Source organism: Aspergillus sydowii, assembly GCF_001890705.1.
Source record: "Aspergillus sydowii CBS 593.65 unplaced genomic scaffold ASPSYscaffold_19, whole genome shotgun sequence".
Lineage (NCBI taxonomy): Eukaryota > Fungi > Ascomycota > Eurotiomycetes > Eurotiales > Aspergillaceae > Aspergillus > Aspergillus sydowii.
Window position 1 is genome coordinate 168,940 of NW_024467877.1, and position 16,157 is coordinate 185,096.

The window sequence follows — 16,157 nt, forward strand, 5'->3', positions numbered from 1 at the left end:
ACCGTTGAATTATCCTCAACTTCGTCCCGTCCTGGGTTTGTATTCATTGAAGCCGGTTCCCACCTACGCAAAGGATCCCTACAACATCTACCCGCTGCCTAAAGCTTGACGCACCTGCGTCTCCGCAGTCATGACCGCTGGACTGAAAACAATCATCGCGCTTTCATTTGTACGGCTGGTCCTGGTCCCGTTCAAAAGTGTTGGCTAATCCTTAACTCCTCTTACAGGTTCTCGCCATTGGCTTTCTCCTCGTTATCCTCTCCTCGGCTCTCTGGCACAACTTCCTGCCACTAACTGTTGTTGCGACCTACGTTATTGCGCCGCTCCCAAACTGGATCTGTTCAAGATGTGCAAATCCAGATGATTTTATGGACAGCTCCGGCAATGCGGCCGCTGACTTTGGCCGTTTCTTGACCGGATTCCTAGTCTTGATGGGCATTGGTATGTCAACTGAACCTACCCCAGGCGATTGAACTTTTGCCGTCATGGAGTGCTTCGCTTTTCTTCTAGCATATAAAACCCCTCTATTGCTTCGTGAATTCGAGCTAATGTATATGTCCTCAGCTCTTCCAGCCGTTCTCGCGCACAGCGGTGCGATCCAAGTACCCGCCATGATTATGTCCGTTGTCGGCGGTCTGTTGATTTATGGAACGATCATCAGTTTCTCCATGTTTTTCAGAGAACAAGAAGAATTCTGAGTACTAAAGATATGTTGCGATGAAAGGATGCGAATTTCATTACCGGAACATTGAGCCATCCTTGTACACTCCACAAACCTATATCGCATATCGAGAGAATCCCCGTTACTTATTATTTCCAATGCTTCAATACTTCAATGAATGTTTCTTTTTTCGACGTATGCTGGGCGTTTTTGATGTGGGCTTCATGCGATATTCTGCCCTTACTAGCCGTACGTTATTCGGTGATATGATTATTTGATGTATTATAGCCACTTTTGTGCGGTTATATATAGAGGTTGCAAAACGGAATCTCATTTCCTGTTATTCATACGAAAATAGTTAAGGACCGCGAGTTTCCAACTATCTAAAGGCAATTGTTCTCATGTCGCAGTTGATACATAGTAGTAATAAGATCACGTGATAACGCGCTTTCCTATTTGGCTCGCGTCGTGTTAATCATGCAACCAGCCCATTAGTTACCAACAGCATTCACCCCGGAATATGACGAGCTTATGATATGTATATTGAGAGGTGTGGAGAGATTTGAAGATGGATATCTGGTCTGGTGCAATTGTGCTGGATGATCAATCACGACTACAAGGTAGGTTTGCGTCTCGTGTCAGGGCTCTGAAACGGTTAGTTAACCAATTCCCAGGTCTACGACTTATCGATCGATCTGCTAGTTGGCAGTCAGATATACTCAAGCTCTCTAATCTTGGATTTAAGTCCTTCGTTAACCCAGCTCTTATTCCACTTTACGCTCGCGTTGGCCCGAACCTCGAACTCCATACAAGTGACCCGGAAACCTCACGATGGCTGAAGCACAAATTGCTGGATAATATATGGTTAGAGGATGATTACTTGGACCGCTTTCAGACTATTCAATGCCCGGTTGGATTTCTCGTGAACCTAAATGGCGCGACACGACCAAGAGCCTCAGGGCCAACCACCACCGACCTGCTCGTGTACGGCGTTCTGTCAACCGCAACTTCGTATGAGCGGCCGCCTACGCCACCCGTATCGTCCTCGCCCGAAACAGAAGAGGCAGTTTCGGGTACCATTCACCAGGAATTGAGGATATATGCATCGCCGATTTCTGCGTCCCTTATTACCAGAGCACAAGCCCTTCCGAATCGCGAGGAGCCCGGAACAATTGCTGGTCATGAACCGTTCGCACAGTTTCTTCCAGATATTCATTCCCCAAGCCCAAAGCGCAAGCGTGTGGCAACGTTATTTGAATCCGTAGCGCAACATCATAAGCGAGTACGACACAAGGGAGGCGAAGCTGTATCGCTGTTGATGGCCCAAAACCTTTCACAGCCTTCACAACAGCTACAAGGTTACAGCGTCAAGCGAGAATCAGAGGAACCTAACCTTCCAATATTGAGCAAGATTGCTTCCCACCCGTCCAGATCGCTCTCGACCAGCTCGAATCTAAATCCTAACAAGGGGTTAGAAACCCGTGCCGAGCATTCGCGGCCCAGCAGCAGCCGAGGCCATGCGCGTCAACATTCCACCAAGCGAGGGACACCGGCGCCAGGACCGTCAACGGAAGCCACGTCGCGGAGGGAAAGCGTGCTTTCCCCTGCATTACTATCCTCTGAAAGCAAGGAGGATCCGGGATTGAAGATCGCAGAGACTATCATCTCCGATAATAAAAACATCATAACCCGAACCATATTGACCTGTATGCGGCTGTATGGGTTCAACCGGACCACTCGACCTACATCCTCTAACAAAAAACTATCTCATAACGATGTGGCACCCCCTCAGAACGAAGGAAAGGACTCACATGGTCCTGGTGACAGCACGGCTCTGTCTACTTCTAATTCATGCAGTGATGAAGATGAATTCAAAGCCATGTACCACGCGACTTATCGTGCGTCCACATTTGCGCTACGGAAATACCTGAAAGAGCCAGCCATGAGCGAGGACGGCTCGAAATCGACGGCCCCTATTCTGGAGAAAGGAAAAGCAATGACATATATTGATGGATTTTTGAAACTATTTTGCGAGGAGGAACATTAAAGCTGGCTGGCCCGAGCTACGAGGCAATGAAGTTACGAAGTATATAGTCTGTTTGCATTCAAAGGTGTTAGAACTTCGGATTTTATGGGCTATTTATCAATTCTCTAATGAAATCGTAAGCCTATTTCGCAAGGAATCTGCGCCTAGACAAGTTGCCGTGAGGACCTCTTGCACTTCTCATGCTGCATGGTTCAAGCCTGTGGTGCGTCCAGTGTATACTCCGGAACCGGATTTTCCGAGGTCCGGACAGCTGTGGGCATCGTCATCCGTCATCCAGCCTCCGGTCAGAGCCAGCATAAGTACAAGCGACAATCGCGATATCCAACACACGCTGTTCTGTTTGAATTTTCCCGACTGGAATACCTATATACACAGAAGACCACCATTCCAAACATGGACGGTTCAGACAATCGCCTATTCCGCTTCTCGAAGCCAGAATGGCTCAACAACTCAACCGTGCGCAACTCCGGCGTCTACGCAGCAGGCGCATTGGTAAAGCCCCCAGTCTATCATTCCATAGCATCTCTCGTAACTCGTCACTAATCGACTGTTGTATAGTTCTCACTTGGGTTCTTTTTCTTGATCGATGCCGCGGCATTCTCGCACAGCTACCGCAACGACTCGGACGTCCACGTCAAGTTCGTCGACTGGATCCCCGGCATTTGCTCCGCGCTGGGCATGCTTGTCATCAACTCGATAGAGAAGTCACGACTGCAAGCCGATAGCTTCAGTTACAGTGGAAACGGTGTCGCGTGGAAGGCGCGCTTTGTGCTCTTCCTGGGATTTGCATTGCTTGCTGGGGGCCTGGCTGGGAGTGTGGTATGTCTTCCAGATGACATTTCATTTAGGCCTCTTATTTCCGAGGTATTATTCGCGGGGAATGGTATACTAACTTAGATCTTAAGACGGTTATGGTTCTCAAGTACCTTCTCAAAGACTACGAATTGTCGATTTTATACTTCGGGATCGCGAACGTTATTTCGAATGGACTGATCATGCTCAGGTAAGATAGGATGATACCTGTAAGGTGGTTCAGAACGTTTGCTAACTCTATGTAGTTCGATTGTCCTTTGGGTTTCTCAGAACATTGAAGATGACTACACGTATAACCTCGCGCTGTAGAAGCTGATCGGGTTGCTTTGGGCACTGTGTGAGAGTCCGTTCTCTCTAGTATATTACTTTTGAGATGGTTTTATATGATTATTAAATGTTATGTTTTATCATCGTGCGTGTTTTCTTGAGTTTCAGTCTGCGAGTCAGCTTGTGCATTATACTACATATCTGTTTATGGGATGGCGTAGACGGTTTTGTGATGCATGTTCAGATCATTCTTTTTATTACCTCTATTTACTTATTATAAGTCTCGGTGATATAGCTTCTTATCTTATACCATTCCCGAGCCATGGCTTGCTCCTCCACCAATGTCAGAGAATATATCACCATATGCAAGATGGCGATAAGTGATTAACAGCAAAGGGAGGACAGCTGTCTTTGCTATTAACAAAAGCGATCGAGTCTGTATACGCGCGAATGCGCCCTGTCGTAGCGACCCCAGAAGACGGCACCTTCTACCGAGGGTGCCCGTTGTGGGCACATATTATATCAACAGAGACTCGAAAAAGTTCCTCAGGTGACCAAATAGAAGTGACGGGGGAGGTCGCCAAAAGCCGGCTACCTATCGTATACGCACACGTGATTTGAGTGCGTAGAAAGATCGTGAGATATCAGAATTAAGTTTCCATTTCGTGGGAAAAAGTGGCGTTCAATTACGAAGACGGTCCCGGGTGCGCCCTCAGTTTATCCATGATCGCATCAATGGTGTCCATGTCGCCTGCGTCAACTTTGCCGCTGGCGTATCCGTCTGGGAGATGCTTGACAAACTCGTTCATGGCTGGTTGATAGTTACGGACGGCAGAAGAGAGAGCATAAACAGCCTTCTTGCGGACAGTCTTGTCAACGTCTTCTGTGGATAGCGAGACGAGATTTGGAATAGTGTTCATGACAATAAGCTATTTAGGTACGTCGTTAGCTTACATTTCTTGCACTAGAAACTTAAGACAGTATGAGACTGTCGAGGGGAAATACACACCTTATCCTGTGCCTTTTCGTTATTTTGCACCGCTGTTCCAATGCACCAAGCCGCCATCCGCCTCATATCAGGTTCCTTATGCTTAAGAAGTTCAACGAGCGGAGTCCAGAGACCCAAGGGTTCGAGGTTATTCGCATTATCAATGGATTCAACAAGCTGTTCAAAGTTGTCAAATGCGACCAACTTGTTTTCTAGATCGACCTCCTCCGAGTGCAGGGCTTCCATGGCGGCTTTCATCAAATCGGCTTCGGAGGGGCCACCGAAAAGGGCGTTGAGCATCTGCGGCGTGACGTTGGTGCGCGGGGCTTGGGAGCCATTGCTATTCGAGTCGGATGGTTGTTGGGCATTTGTGGAGTTTTGGATTCCCCATTTGAGGAGGTTGTTCATATTCGGGTCCATGGTGTAGGATGTGACGCGAGACTTTGAATATTTTCTTCTGGGGCGGCAAGATTTGCGGCAAATGCGATTTAGTGGATAACGAAATATAAGAACAGACCCGAAGTAGATGTTCAATTCAAACAGTAAATTGTTCGATATTATGTGTCGGGAAAAAAAAATGTGCTTGCAAGTTTGGCAAGGGAAAAAAGTAATAGGGCAGGAGAGGTTAGTTAAGGATGAAACCGAAGAACGGTTCTTGTCGGATCCAGACGCTTCACGTTCCAGCGATGACTTTCCACCTTGTTCTACGCTAATTAGACACCATAGCAGGCACGCATGGAGCACTGCATGCGCAGTGCTGCTGATTTATTGCTGTGTCTTGATTGCTGTGTCAAAACGCAATCTCCTTCGAACTCAATATCTGTGCATTTATCCAATTTTAGTGGTTTCATGTTCAAGTCTTCGTTACCCCGCCATGCTTGAGCCCCGCGATGCTGTCATACAGTAAAACTATGCGGCTTAATCTCCGCCAGGCTTGGAATACGAAGTACATAATGGGTATATCGCCGTGATACATAACAGAAAATTCGAATTTGTCTGTCGTAAAACTGATACTTTCGACTGTTTTTTGGCAATGGCATTGTAAAAAGTCCAGCCCGTCTGATCGTGAAAACTAAAAAGGCGGTCAGGTAGACGATCTTCAGTCCAAGATTTGGTGATCATGATTCTAAACGGCACGAAGCATTAACAGCCCGAGGAACAGACTAGAACTGTACTCCGTTGACCAGTCTGGTAGTCTCTACTAAAAACCAAGAAGGGGCACCCGACTGTCTCTTCAGGCACACACACCTTCCTGATTAGGGCGAGGGGTAAAGAATCTGGAAGCCTGGATTCTTCTTCAGGCATTGGCATCCAAAGAAGAGTGAGTCGTCATCATGCTTATTGCCGCTTGCTTCGAGATGCCTGGGATGGCGCCGATAAGAATAGAACGAATAAGAGGCAGCGATTGAAGGACCCTGTTCTTTGGAAACTGGAACACGCCGGGCTGAACCATCATCGCAGCCTTGGATTTCACGGCCTGCCCCACGAGGATTCATCATCGCCTGGGCCGGGAAGGACACCTCAGCTGCTAGGAAACAATCATTCTGCCTTGAGAGGCAACATCCGTAAGGCGAGCCGTAGTCGTATAAATCCAATAATGGATTCAGCTGAGCGGCGACTGTATTTTTCTTCAAATGCAAGTATCAGACAGCTGTGTGGCGGTGACAGCGACTGGGACTAGACGAGACTAAGCCCCCTTTGGCGCCTAATCATAGCAACTTTGGAGCGAACTTGACCAACTGCCCCCATCCAGCCCCCTTTCCGCTCGAGCTGGACAGAAAAACACAGGGAGCACGGTAGCTGCTGACTACTCCGCCTACCGCTACCCTCGCACCTCCACCACCACCACCGGCCACCACCAAACTCTCGACTCTCTCCCCTTCTCTCCCTCCACTTTCTCACCCCAACAACCACATCCCATTTTCCCTCTTCTTGCCATCAACTCTCCTCCTCCCTTCCTTTCTATAATTCTTCTCGTTTCGTTACCCCCTTTTTTCGCCCCAGTTCGCTTCTTAATCCATCCCTAGACACCATGGAAGGTAAGGTTTCTGCCACCTCAACGCCTTGCTTCCCTCGCTTGTTCCCTTCCCCCTCCCCTCCACATCCTTCACCTGTCAACTTTGCGCTAACCTGCCTTTTTTCGACTGTGTACAGAAGAAGTTGCTGCTCTCGTTATCGACAATGGGTATGTCTTGATTGCGTTTTTGATGGCATCGTAGATGCCATCCCACCCTCCATTGTTGCCCCCAAACACTCGCCTCCGCCCGAACGCAGGTCGCAACGACCTAACCGCCCTGAACATGCTGGCTGGATATTGGCCTCTATTCATAATAAAAAACCATTCATGATGATTAGCTTCAGCTATTCTGCATCTATAATTCATAGCCTACCGTTGTTGAATATGCTGACTCGGATTGCTTTAGTTCGGGTATGTGCAAGGCCGGTTTCGCCGGTGACGATGCTCCCCGTGCCGTCTTCCGTAAGTCAACCCCTCAATTCTCTATCTACAGCTCTTTCACCACCTGGAGTCCCCATCATGCGTTTCATCGAGTCTGCTCAATGAAGTGGTGTCCACCGCTACGCTGGGCACTTCAGGGCGGTGAACAGTAGTATACCCAGCGGTACACGGTTGCTAACTATCTGGCAAAGCCTCCATTGTCGGTCGTCCCCGTCACCATGGGTAAATTTCCCTCAATTATCCCCCATTATACTGGGCGGTGGCAGCTGACTCTCCAAACAGTATCATGATTGGTATGGGCCAGAAGGACTCGTACGTCGGTGATGAGGCACAGTCTAAGCGTGGTATCCTCACGCTCAGATACCCCATTGAGCACGGTGTTGTGACGAACTGGGATGATATGGAGAAGATCTGGCACCACACATTCTACAACGAGCTCCGTGTCGCCCCTGAGGAGCACCCGGTTCTCTTGACCGAAGCCCCAATCAACCCCAAGTCCAACCGTGAGAAGATGACCCAGATCGTCTTCGAGACCTTCAACGCCCCCGCCTTCTATGTCTCCATCCAGGCCGTTCTGTCTCTGTACGCTTCCGGTCGTACCACCGGTATCGTCCTTGACTCTGGTGATGGTGTTACCCACGTTGTCCCCATCTACGAAGGTTTCGCTCTCCCCCACGCCATCTCCCGTGTCGACATGGCTGGTCGTGACCTTACGGATTACCTGATGAAGATCTTGGCGGAGCGCGGATACACCTTCTCCACCACCGCTGAGCGTGAAATTGTCCGTGACATCAAGGAGAAGCTCTGCTACGTCGCTCTTGACTTCGAGCAGGAGATCCAAACCGCTTCCCAGAGCTCCACCCTTGAGAAGTCTTACGAACTTCCTGATGGTCAGGTCATCACCATTGGTAACGAGCGTTTCCGTGCTCCTGAGGCTCTCTTCCAGCCTAGCGTGCTTGGTCTGGAAAGCGGTGGTATCCACGTCACTACTTTCAACTCCATCATGAAGTGTGATGTTGACGTCCGTAAGGATCTGTACGGCAACATTGTCATGGTACGTCTTCCTTAACGCTATCCTGCTTGGCTGGTACTAACAATTTGATAGTCTGGTGGTACCACCATGTACCCCGGTATCTCCGACCGTATGCAGAAGGAAATCACCGCTCTTGCGCCCTCATCCATGAAGGTCAAGATCATCGCCCCCCCTGAGCGTAAATACTCCGTCTGGATCGGTGGTTCCATCTTGGCTTCCCTGTCCACCTTCCAACAGATGTGGATCTCCAAGCAGGAGTACGACGAGAGCGGTCCTTCGATCGTCCACCGCAAGTGCTTCTAAGGTATGACTGGACGCAATATTATCCAATACAAGGTGATTTTGAATTCTAACTTATTTGCAGCTCTTGCGTTGTTGTATCTTGTCGTTGTCGCGTATTTCCTGTTGTATTAAAAGACCAAACGGAGACAAACGGTGACTTGCGGACCGTCTCTGACTTGCACTAGGAGGAAGAATGCCTGAAAAAGGAACTTTGATTTTAGCTGTGGTATAGAGATGGTTTGTTTGAGAACGCTTGTCGCTCGGCGCAGGGGGTTAAATTCGAATAGCAGCTTGTGGAGACCGAAGGCAAGAAAAGTCGATGGATACTGTACATGGATTCTATTGCCAGTGCGGTGAAAGCTTCCTCTCATATAGTTTCAATCCTTGTTTGAATCTGCTTTTTTTTTTTTTCATATTTGGACTGCTTTCTTTCCTTATGTGGTCCGCCTTCGAGCACATCTGCTGAGAAGTTTGATTTCCTGTGCGGTTGATAAACCTTTCGCCGTTGTGGTCTTTGTTTGGTTCTATTCTCTCGCCGGACCCGTTTCATCTCTTGCAACCCTTGAACTTGTCGACATTCTCTCTCCCCAGCCCGTTACCAACAGCGAACTCGATATCAGTATAGTACGGAACAAGTAGTCTAACTAAAATATACCTAGTACAGAGCTCGTGTTCAATTTGTAATGACAAGGAAGTATATGAGATGCTAGGGCAATTGGATACGGTAAGGAGTATATTGTGTTGCAAGTACACAGCGCACGACATGTCAAGTCCTGGCTCAATTCATGCAAAAAACCTGAATTCAATTTTATTAGAGCATCATTTTGCCTAAAGTATAATCAAACTCGGTCTCACCCTTAATTGAAGCGCCAGCTTATTGCCCCGACAGCATTCATTGGCTTGATCCAGGCCAAGGCCTTCATTGCCGTAAGTGATATAGACGAGAAGACGTCAATAGATAGGAAAATAAGTAAATGTATGGACATTGTCATGTATTTTATCATACTGTATTAAATAGCTTTTATCTTTCTAGCAATCCGTAGATCGGAAACCCACCAAGGGATCTATAATATAAAGTCAACTATAAGTAGTAATATTTGAGTGATATCGCGTGTAATGTCATGAACGTAAATATTAAACATAAGCCATTCTTTTCTCTTTTCGAATATCCCAATATATGCATGATCGTACGTAGTAGTTGAATATTCATACCAGAAACCTCTTGCCGGCAGTCAACCAAACCAGTTTTCTATTATCTATGCGTCCCACGTCTCAAGTCCCGAAACGATACATTCCTCTTCACCTTCAACCTTGGCCTTGAGTTCACCGACCTGGTAGACGGTCTCGCCTTCCTTCTCGAGGAGATCCTTCACGACAGCCTCAGAACCCTTCTCGACGACGATAACCATGCCAACACCACAGTTGAAGGCGCGTGTCATCTCGTGCGCTGAGACATTACCATTCTTCTTCAGCCATGAGAAGACGGGGGGAAGTTGCCATGTCTTGGCGTCGATGTGCGCGGTGAGGGTCTTGGGTAGCATGCGGGGTACGTTGTCGACGAGACCGCCGCCGGTGATATGGGCGAGACCCTTGATGGCGGTTGGGGATGAGGCAGAGAATGCTTTAAGGAGGGGCTTGACGTAGATGCGGGTTGGGGTTAGGAGGGCACGGCCGAGGGTGAGGGGTTCACTGGGGGAAGAAGGCATGGTGAAGGGGGCAGCGTCGTTGTAGTTGAGGCCTGAGCGTTCGACAATCTTGCGGACGAGGGAGTATCCGTTAGAGTGGGGCCCGGAGGACGCCAGGGCGAGGAGGACGTCGCCATCCTTCATGGCTGATGTGTCTGGGAGGATGGTGCGGGCGTTAGGGCCAGAAGTATTGATGGCACCGACGGCAGCACCGACGGCGTCATAGCTGTCGTCAATGAAAAGACCGGGCATCTCGGCGGTTTCGCCACCAATCAAAGCACAACCGGCTTGCGTACAACCCTCGGCGACACCAGTGACGAAGGCAGCGGCCGTGTTCACGTCTAGCTTGCCGCAGGAGTAACAGTCGAGGAAAAAGAGCGGCTCTGCACCCTGGACGATAAGGTCATTGACGTTCATAGCGACCAGGTCGACACCAACGGTGTCATGTACACCTGCTGCGTGAGCAATCTTGAGCTTCGTCCCGACACCGTCGATGGCTCCAATGAGAGTTGGGGACTCGGGGTGATAGGCGGAGTTGGCTGCTGCGAGGGAGAAGAGGCCACCAAAGCCTCCAATGACAGCGTCGGTTCCGGGCCGTTTGGTCTTTGCAACATTGCTCTTGATTTTGTTGACAAGGTCATTTCCCGCGTCAATGGAGACTCCGGCCGAGGCGTAGGTGAGGGACTGCTGTGCCTCACGTTGTCGGAAGGCACGGTGAGCAATATCCTTGCGGTAGAAAACATCTTCAAAGTGAATCGTCTCGATACCCGCATAGCTCTTCTTCAGAGCTTCTTCAAGACTATTTGCTGTAGCGGTAGATGCGATAACTCGTCCACCTGCAGTTTGCAGCTCATCTCCAGCAAGGTTGGTTCCGGCGTGGAAGATTAGGGTACCCTCCGGAGTTGGATCCAAAGTGATCTTTTTACCCTTGGCATACGCACCGGGGTATCCACCCGCAACGGCGATGACAGTGGTGGAGAAGTCGGGCTTGACCTTGATGGAGACGCCATCAAGCCAATGCTCCGTGCAGGCCACCATAATTTCTGCCAGATCCGTGTCATCACTCAGGAGGGGGAGAAGAGTCTGTGTCTCCGGGTCTCCACCACGAACGTTGTATTCGAGAACTTTGGGGCCATTCTTGGTCATCATGAGGCCGGTAAATAGGATACCAACAAACGGGAACCCTAGATGTTGTCAGCATTGACAGTTATAGGTGTGACTGTTGGGAACGTACCTTCTCGCCTCATTCCGTCAATCGACGGTTGTACAATAGTGCGGTCAATCTCTTCAAGAACCTGCTTCGAAGAAATTGGCGTGGGAGCGTAACAGCCCATACCTCCCGTATTGGGGCCCTGATCTCCGTCGTAGATACGCTTGTGGTCCTGAGCGGCGGGGAGGGACTTGATGCTGTAGCCATCACTGAAGGTCAAGACACTGAGCTCGTCACCTTCAAGATACTCTTCAATGACAACCTCGTTTCCAGCATCGCCAAACTGGTGGTCGACCATCATTTCCCGCAGCGCCTGGTGGGCCTCCTCCTTTGTTGTCGGAATGATCACACCTTTTCCTCCAGCCAATCCGTCGGCCTTGATGACAACGGTGTGCGACACACTATCAAGATATTGGCGGGCCTTTTCGTAATCCGTGAAGTTCCCGTAGGCAGCAGTGGGGATGTTCTGGCGTTTCATGAAATCTTTCGAGAAGGCTTTGGAGCCCTCCATGCGCGCTGCCGCTTTTGACGGACCGAAGCACCTAATACCGACTTTATGTCCAATTAATGATCGGTATATCGAGATCAGAAAGTACAGGAGTACCAACCGGCCTGGAAATATCCCTGAATCCCATCTACGAGGGGCGCCTCAGGACCTGGGACCACGAGATTGACTTGGTTCTTCTGGGCGAAAGCCACCAGTCCCGGGTAATCATTCCCCTTGACATTGGCATTCTCGATCTTGCTGTGGGCACCCGCAGCAGTACCTCCATTTCCTGGAGCGACAAAGACTATGTCGACTCGCGGAGACTGGCTCAGCTTCCAAGCTAGAGCATGCTCACGTCCACCGTTGCCAACGATGAGGACGCGCAGACGTTCTTGTTCCTGTGCCATGGTGGGGATAACGTTCTCGAGCCTGTTATTTACAGAGAGAGTATTAGATTGAGTTCTCACATATGATTCAGAGATAGCGCAAAATTGGCGACGCTGGAGGGGCACTTTTCGTGCATGCCCCTCCATCAATGTGCAGCAGCACTAGGACTGATAAATTTCGATCAATGGCAGAAGATCCAAGTAACTCACCTCGAGAGAAGTCTAGCAAGAGACGAGCCGCCAGACAGCAGATAACTGTTGTAGAGAAGACAAAAACCAACTTGACTCCGTCGAGCAACTTTTTTCTGATTTGCGGCACGGCGGGGCTTTTTACTTTTTGCTCCGAAGTCTCCCCGGACTCGGAGGCATCAATTACGGTACGGCAGACTCGTACGGCCGGGTATCGTATGGTACAGCGGTAATTGCTTCAGCAGAGGCGGTGAGGCGGCGTTGAGCGGCAGAAAAAAAATATGGATGAGACTCGCGTGTTTGCGCCTGGGCACTCCAACTACCTTTCCCACCGGCACATGGAGGTTTCCTTTCAATTGACTCTGTGAGGCCTTCTACGTGTACTCGGACCGGATGTTTCGGTCATCGTTACGGTCTGTGTCAGACCCTTTTCGTGATAATGTCTGCTTTTCCTGTTTAGCAATCCGCCTGGAAGGCCATGTTCAGACTCGCGCCTTTCGCAGCACTCGTTTGTCGCGCGCAGAAGCCGGCAACGGAGACTCAGAGGTCAAGCCCGATGAATCACCTGCTCAAGGTGTTCGACCGCCACTACACAAGGTTCGTGGCTAATCTGAATATCCCCGTTCACCGACCGGTCAGCAGAAGTGTTCAGAGACTAACCCCGTCTTTGCGATCAGAAGCCGAAAACGCGGCCGCCATTGCGAGAAACAAAATCGGCGACATGGAGCCCTCGCACAGACAATGCGGCGAAGGACAAGCCTAAACACTTGCGAAACTCCGTTGTAAACAAAATCCGGGCAATTCGTTCTGATCATGACCGAGTTAAGGCCAGGGAACCGGGTAGCAAACCCCTGGTCAAGAAAAAGGGTGTTGAAAACAACTTGAAGAACCTTATCCAACAAATTAAAACACCCCGGGACTCACAGCCTCTCGATCAGAAATATAGTGTGTTCCCGCCACTTCCTGGAATATTTACGTCTTCGGCAACAGGGCGACGACGTGACAAACTGTATTTGGCACGGCAAAATTTTAAAGGTGCGAGCAATATACAACCCCCCTCGTTGGTTCCAAAAAGTACAAAACTGATTGATATAAAGAGCTTAACGTGCCGACGCAACCGGTGCCAAATTTGGCCTATGGCCTACAGAGAGTTCTTTTCAAGTTAGCCATATTCTCACCTTCGTACTTTTTATCTCCGCATCAAATAAGCTAACAAGTTGTGTCCGTTTTGTTTAGTCCTGGAGTCTATCACCTTCGTGATCCGCGATCTCATGTCTTCAACTTCGATCCATACTTGGGTTCCATAATGCCTGTTACCGAATTCGATTTTGCAGCCCTGAAAGACTATATCACGTCATCCAGAGACGAAATATTGCGAACCGAGGCGATAAAAAGTAACAAGAAATATATAGGATCGTCTTCAAGCATGACAAGCGTTTTGTCACACTTCCATTACCTACTGTCAGCGTGGCGCCCCATCAATACGGATGCGCTCTCTCGAGGATTCGACGATGATGCAAAGAATTTCACACGTATAATGCGCGCGCCTGCTGCCATGATTTTGCGGTACAAGGATGGTGTCTATGCGATAGATGCCGATAAGGAGTTTGATTCGGCCAACATCCTCATGAATTTAGGTAAATCGATGGAGAAGCTTCTCACCTTACCCAAAGATGAATTCGAGCGCTACCGGAGATCCCACCAGAACAAGATCACACCTGAGGAAGAGGCGTCTTTGCCGGAATCCTACCACTACTCAACCATGGGAGATTTCTTGATGAGATCTCAACTTGATGCCCATGACCCACGCCTTCCTGGTACCGGAATGTTTGATCTGAAGACACGTGCAGTCATATCTATTAGAATGGATGCGCGCAACTTTGAGGCCGGCCTGGGATATCAGATCAAATCGCGCTTTGGCAAGTACGAGTCGTATGAACGCGAGTATTTTGATATGATTCGCGCCGCTTTCCTCAAGTATTCACTTCAGGTTCGTATTGGGCGCATGGACGGGATTTTTGTGGCGTTCCACAATATTGAACGAATCTTCGGCTTCCAGTACATAAGCCTGTCGGAAATGGATCAAGCGATACATGGTCAAACGGACACAGCGCTGGGTGACGGTGAATTCCGTCTAAGCCTGCAGCTCTGGAACAAAGTACTCAACAGGGCTACCGAAAAATACCCTGGAAAGTCTCTCCGGTTCCACTTTGAGACCAGAGACACCACGACGCCATTCATGTACATCTTCTACGAACCCGTCACCGACGAAGAAATCGAATCCATTCAAACTAGGAACAAGGCAGAAATCGATGCCTATCAACAACGTATCCTAAAATACGCCCCCAATGCAGATGGCCGAGACCCTGCTCAGGAAGATCAAGAACCCGAAGTTGCCGCCGCTGAAGATGAAGCCATTGCAGATACACAAGAGCCTGAAGTTGCCGCCGCTAAGAATGAAGTCATTGAGGACACCCCGCCAAAGTCAGAAGACCTAGCCGACACAGGAGCCTCTTCGAAAACCGATAGTGATAACCGTGAGTTGTCCGGGATGGTACTCATGGCGCTAAACCGTGTGAATGGCCGCCCTGTTGGCCGTCCCTACGATATCACTGAAGATGACAGCTGGAGCGTTGAATACGAATTAACTGATTTGGAAGGTCCAAAAGTTAAGAGTTTCTACAATGCCTGCCAGCACCGTCGTAAGACCCTTCTTGAAGGAAAGGACGACTTTTCGGGCGAGACGGCGTACCTCAAGAAACTGAGGCGACTGGCATACGAGGGCCGGAAACTTCGTAAAGCGCAGGATAAATATGACAGGAAGAATGGGGTCACTGTTTTGGACGGTGTGGAGCATTGATAAATGATGTTTTTATATTGGATAGATTCCTTCTTCCTCTCTGAGGTCTGTATTATACTTGAACTTTTGGGTTGGTTTATATATTGTACCCTGTAATATAATTCTGAGCGTTGAGTTTTCGAGGCCTCAATTACACAGAGCAACGGCGTTTGGGGGGATTTTGTGTGTACCTGTTGAGTTTGCCTTGCCCTCTGAATATTCCATCCATAGCTGTTGGCATTTCATGCAATAGAAAGACAGGCTAATACCGCTACTGGTTTTTTATGGTGGAATGGTATTTCGATAATACCGACCACTTCTACTCCACACATCAAGCAAATATGCGGACGCTGTAACAAGAATATCACCAGCTACAACTCGAGCAAAACCACGATGGACCAAAGGCAAGTCGATAATTGACAGTATATATACATAATTCCTGCCGTTTATATATGTACACCCAACCCGCAAGTATCGACTAGTATGTAGGTAACGGGTATGCTGAAAATAAAACCGGTCAATTTCCACGCATTTCGCCGTTCCACAAAATATGACAGACAGCAAGCAATAGAGCCCGTGGCTTGGGCTAGAAGGTTCTTCCCAAAACCGAGTAAATCTATGTCATTAACAATTAAGTCATGTTGTGAAATGCAAGAAAGAACAAAGAGTATCCTGCCGGACTCCTAATGACTGTCGGATATGTTCAAGATGGAGCTTGTATAACGACAGTCGACTTGTGCATCAAACGCGCCAGAAGCATATCAAAATAGACAAGTATTTGTCTTTTGCACGAACAGTCCATACCTAGATGG

General features: G+C 48.9%; 7 protein-coding genes across 7 annotated transcripts; 5 read left to right on the plus strand and 2 right to left on the minus strand.

The window, feature by feature from the left end:
• Positions 1-130: 130 nt before the first annotated feature.
• Positions 131-698, plus strand: ASPSYDRAFT_164196 (Vps55 family protein; the record flags this gene model as incomplete). The annotated part of the gene is made up of 3 exons (XM_040843238.1): positions 131-169; positions 228-441; positions 565-698. 3 exons carry the CDS (start codon positions 131-133, stop codon positions 696-698), a joined length of 387 nt encoding a protein of 128 aa, XP_040696424.1.
• Positions 699-1,156: 458 nt separating this feature from the next.
• On the plus strand, positions 1,157-2,835 carry ASPSYDRAFT_189156 (uncharacterized protein). Its single transcript, XM_040843615.1, has 2 exons — positions 1,157-1,281; positions 1,336-2,835. Exons 1-2 carry the CDS (start codon positions 1,230-1,232, stop codon positions 2,706-2,708), a joined length of 1,425 nt encoding a protein of 474 aa, XP_040696425.1. The 5' UTR covers positions 1,157-1,229; the 3' UTR covers positions 2,709-2,835.
• A 266-nt stretch (positions 2,836-3,101) lies between these two features.
• ASPSYDRAFT_164146 (UPF0220 family protein) lies at positions 3,102-3,830 on the plus strand (the record flags this gene model as incomplete). Its single annotated transcript, XM_040843231.1, has 4 exons — positions 3,102-3,212; positions 3,267-3,527; positions 3,614-3,711; positions 3,767-3,830. The coding sequence occupies 4 exons, from the start codon at positions 3,102-3,104 to the stop codon at positions 3,828-3,830; spliced, it is 534 nt and encodes a 177-aa protein (XP_040696426.1).
• A 644-nt stretch (positions 3,831-4,474) lies between these two features.
• fes1 (Hsp70 nucleotide exchange factor FES1) lies at positions 4,475-5,196 on the minus strand (the record flags this gene model as incomplete). The annotated part of the gene is made up of 2 exons (XM_040850717.1): positions 4,475-4,717; positions 4,798-5,196. The coding sequence occupies 2 exons, from the start codon at positions 5,194-5,196 to the stop codon at positions 4,475-4,477; spliced, it is 642 nt and encodes a 213-aa protein (XP_040696427.1).
• Positions 5,197-6,706: 1,510 nt separating this feature from the next.
• Positions 6,707-8,960, plus strand: act1 (actin ACT1). The gene is made up of 7 exons (XM_040848349.1): positions 6,707-6,815; positions 6,931-6,961; positions 7,200-7,255; positions 7,426-7,456; positions 7,517-8,288; positions 8,340-8,571; positions 8,632-8,960. Exons 1-6 carry the CDS (start codon positions 6,809-6,811, stop codon positions 8,568-8,570), a joined length of 1,128 nt encoding a protein of 375 aa, XP_040696428.1. The 5' UTR covers positions 6,707-6,808; the 3' UTR covers position 8,571; positions 8,632-8,960.
• An 845-nt stretch (positions 8,961-9,805) lies between these two features.
• ade1 (bifunctional aminoimidazole ribotide synthase/glycinamide ribotide synthase) lies at positions 9,806-12,338 on the minus strand (the record flags this gene model as incomplete). Its single annotated transcript, XM_040850153.1, has 3 exons — positions 9,806-11,418; positions 11,469-11,996; positions 12,053-12,338. 3 exons carry the CDS (start codon positions 12,336-12,338, stop codon positions 9,806-9,808), a joined length of 2,427 nt encoding a protein of 808 aa, XP_040696429.1.
• Positions 12,339-12,837: 499 nt separating this feature from the next.
• ASPSYDRAFT_51749 (Pet127 family protein) lies at positions 12,838-15,627 on the plus strand. The gene is made up of 4 exons (XM_040848350.1): positions 12,838-13,103; positions 13,184-13,541; positions 13,604-13,667; positions 13,743-15,627. The coding sequence occupies exons 1-4, from the start codon at positions 12,900-12,902 to the stop codon at positions 15,364-15,366; spliced, it is 2,250 nt and encodes a 749-aa protein (XP_040696430.1). The 5' UTR covers positions 12,838-12,899; the 3' UTR covers positions 15,367-15,627.
• The last annotated feature ends 530 nt before the right edge of the window (positions 15,628-16,157 follow it).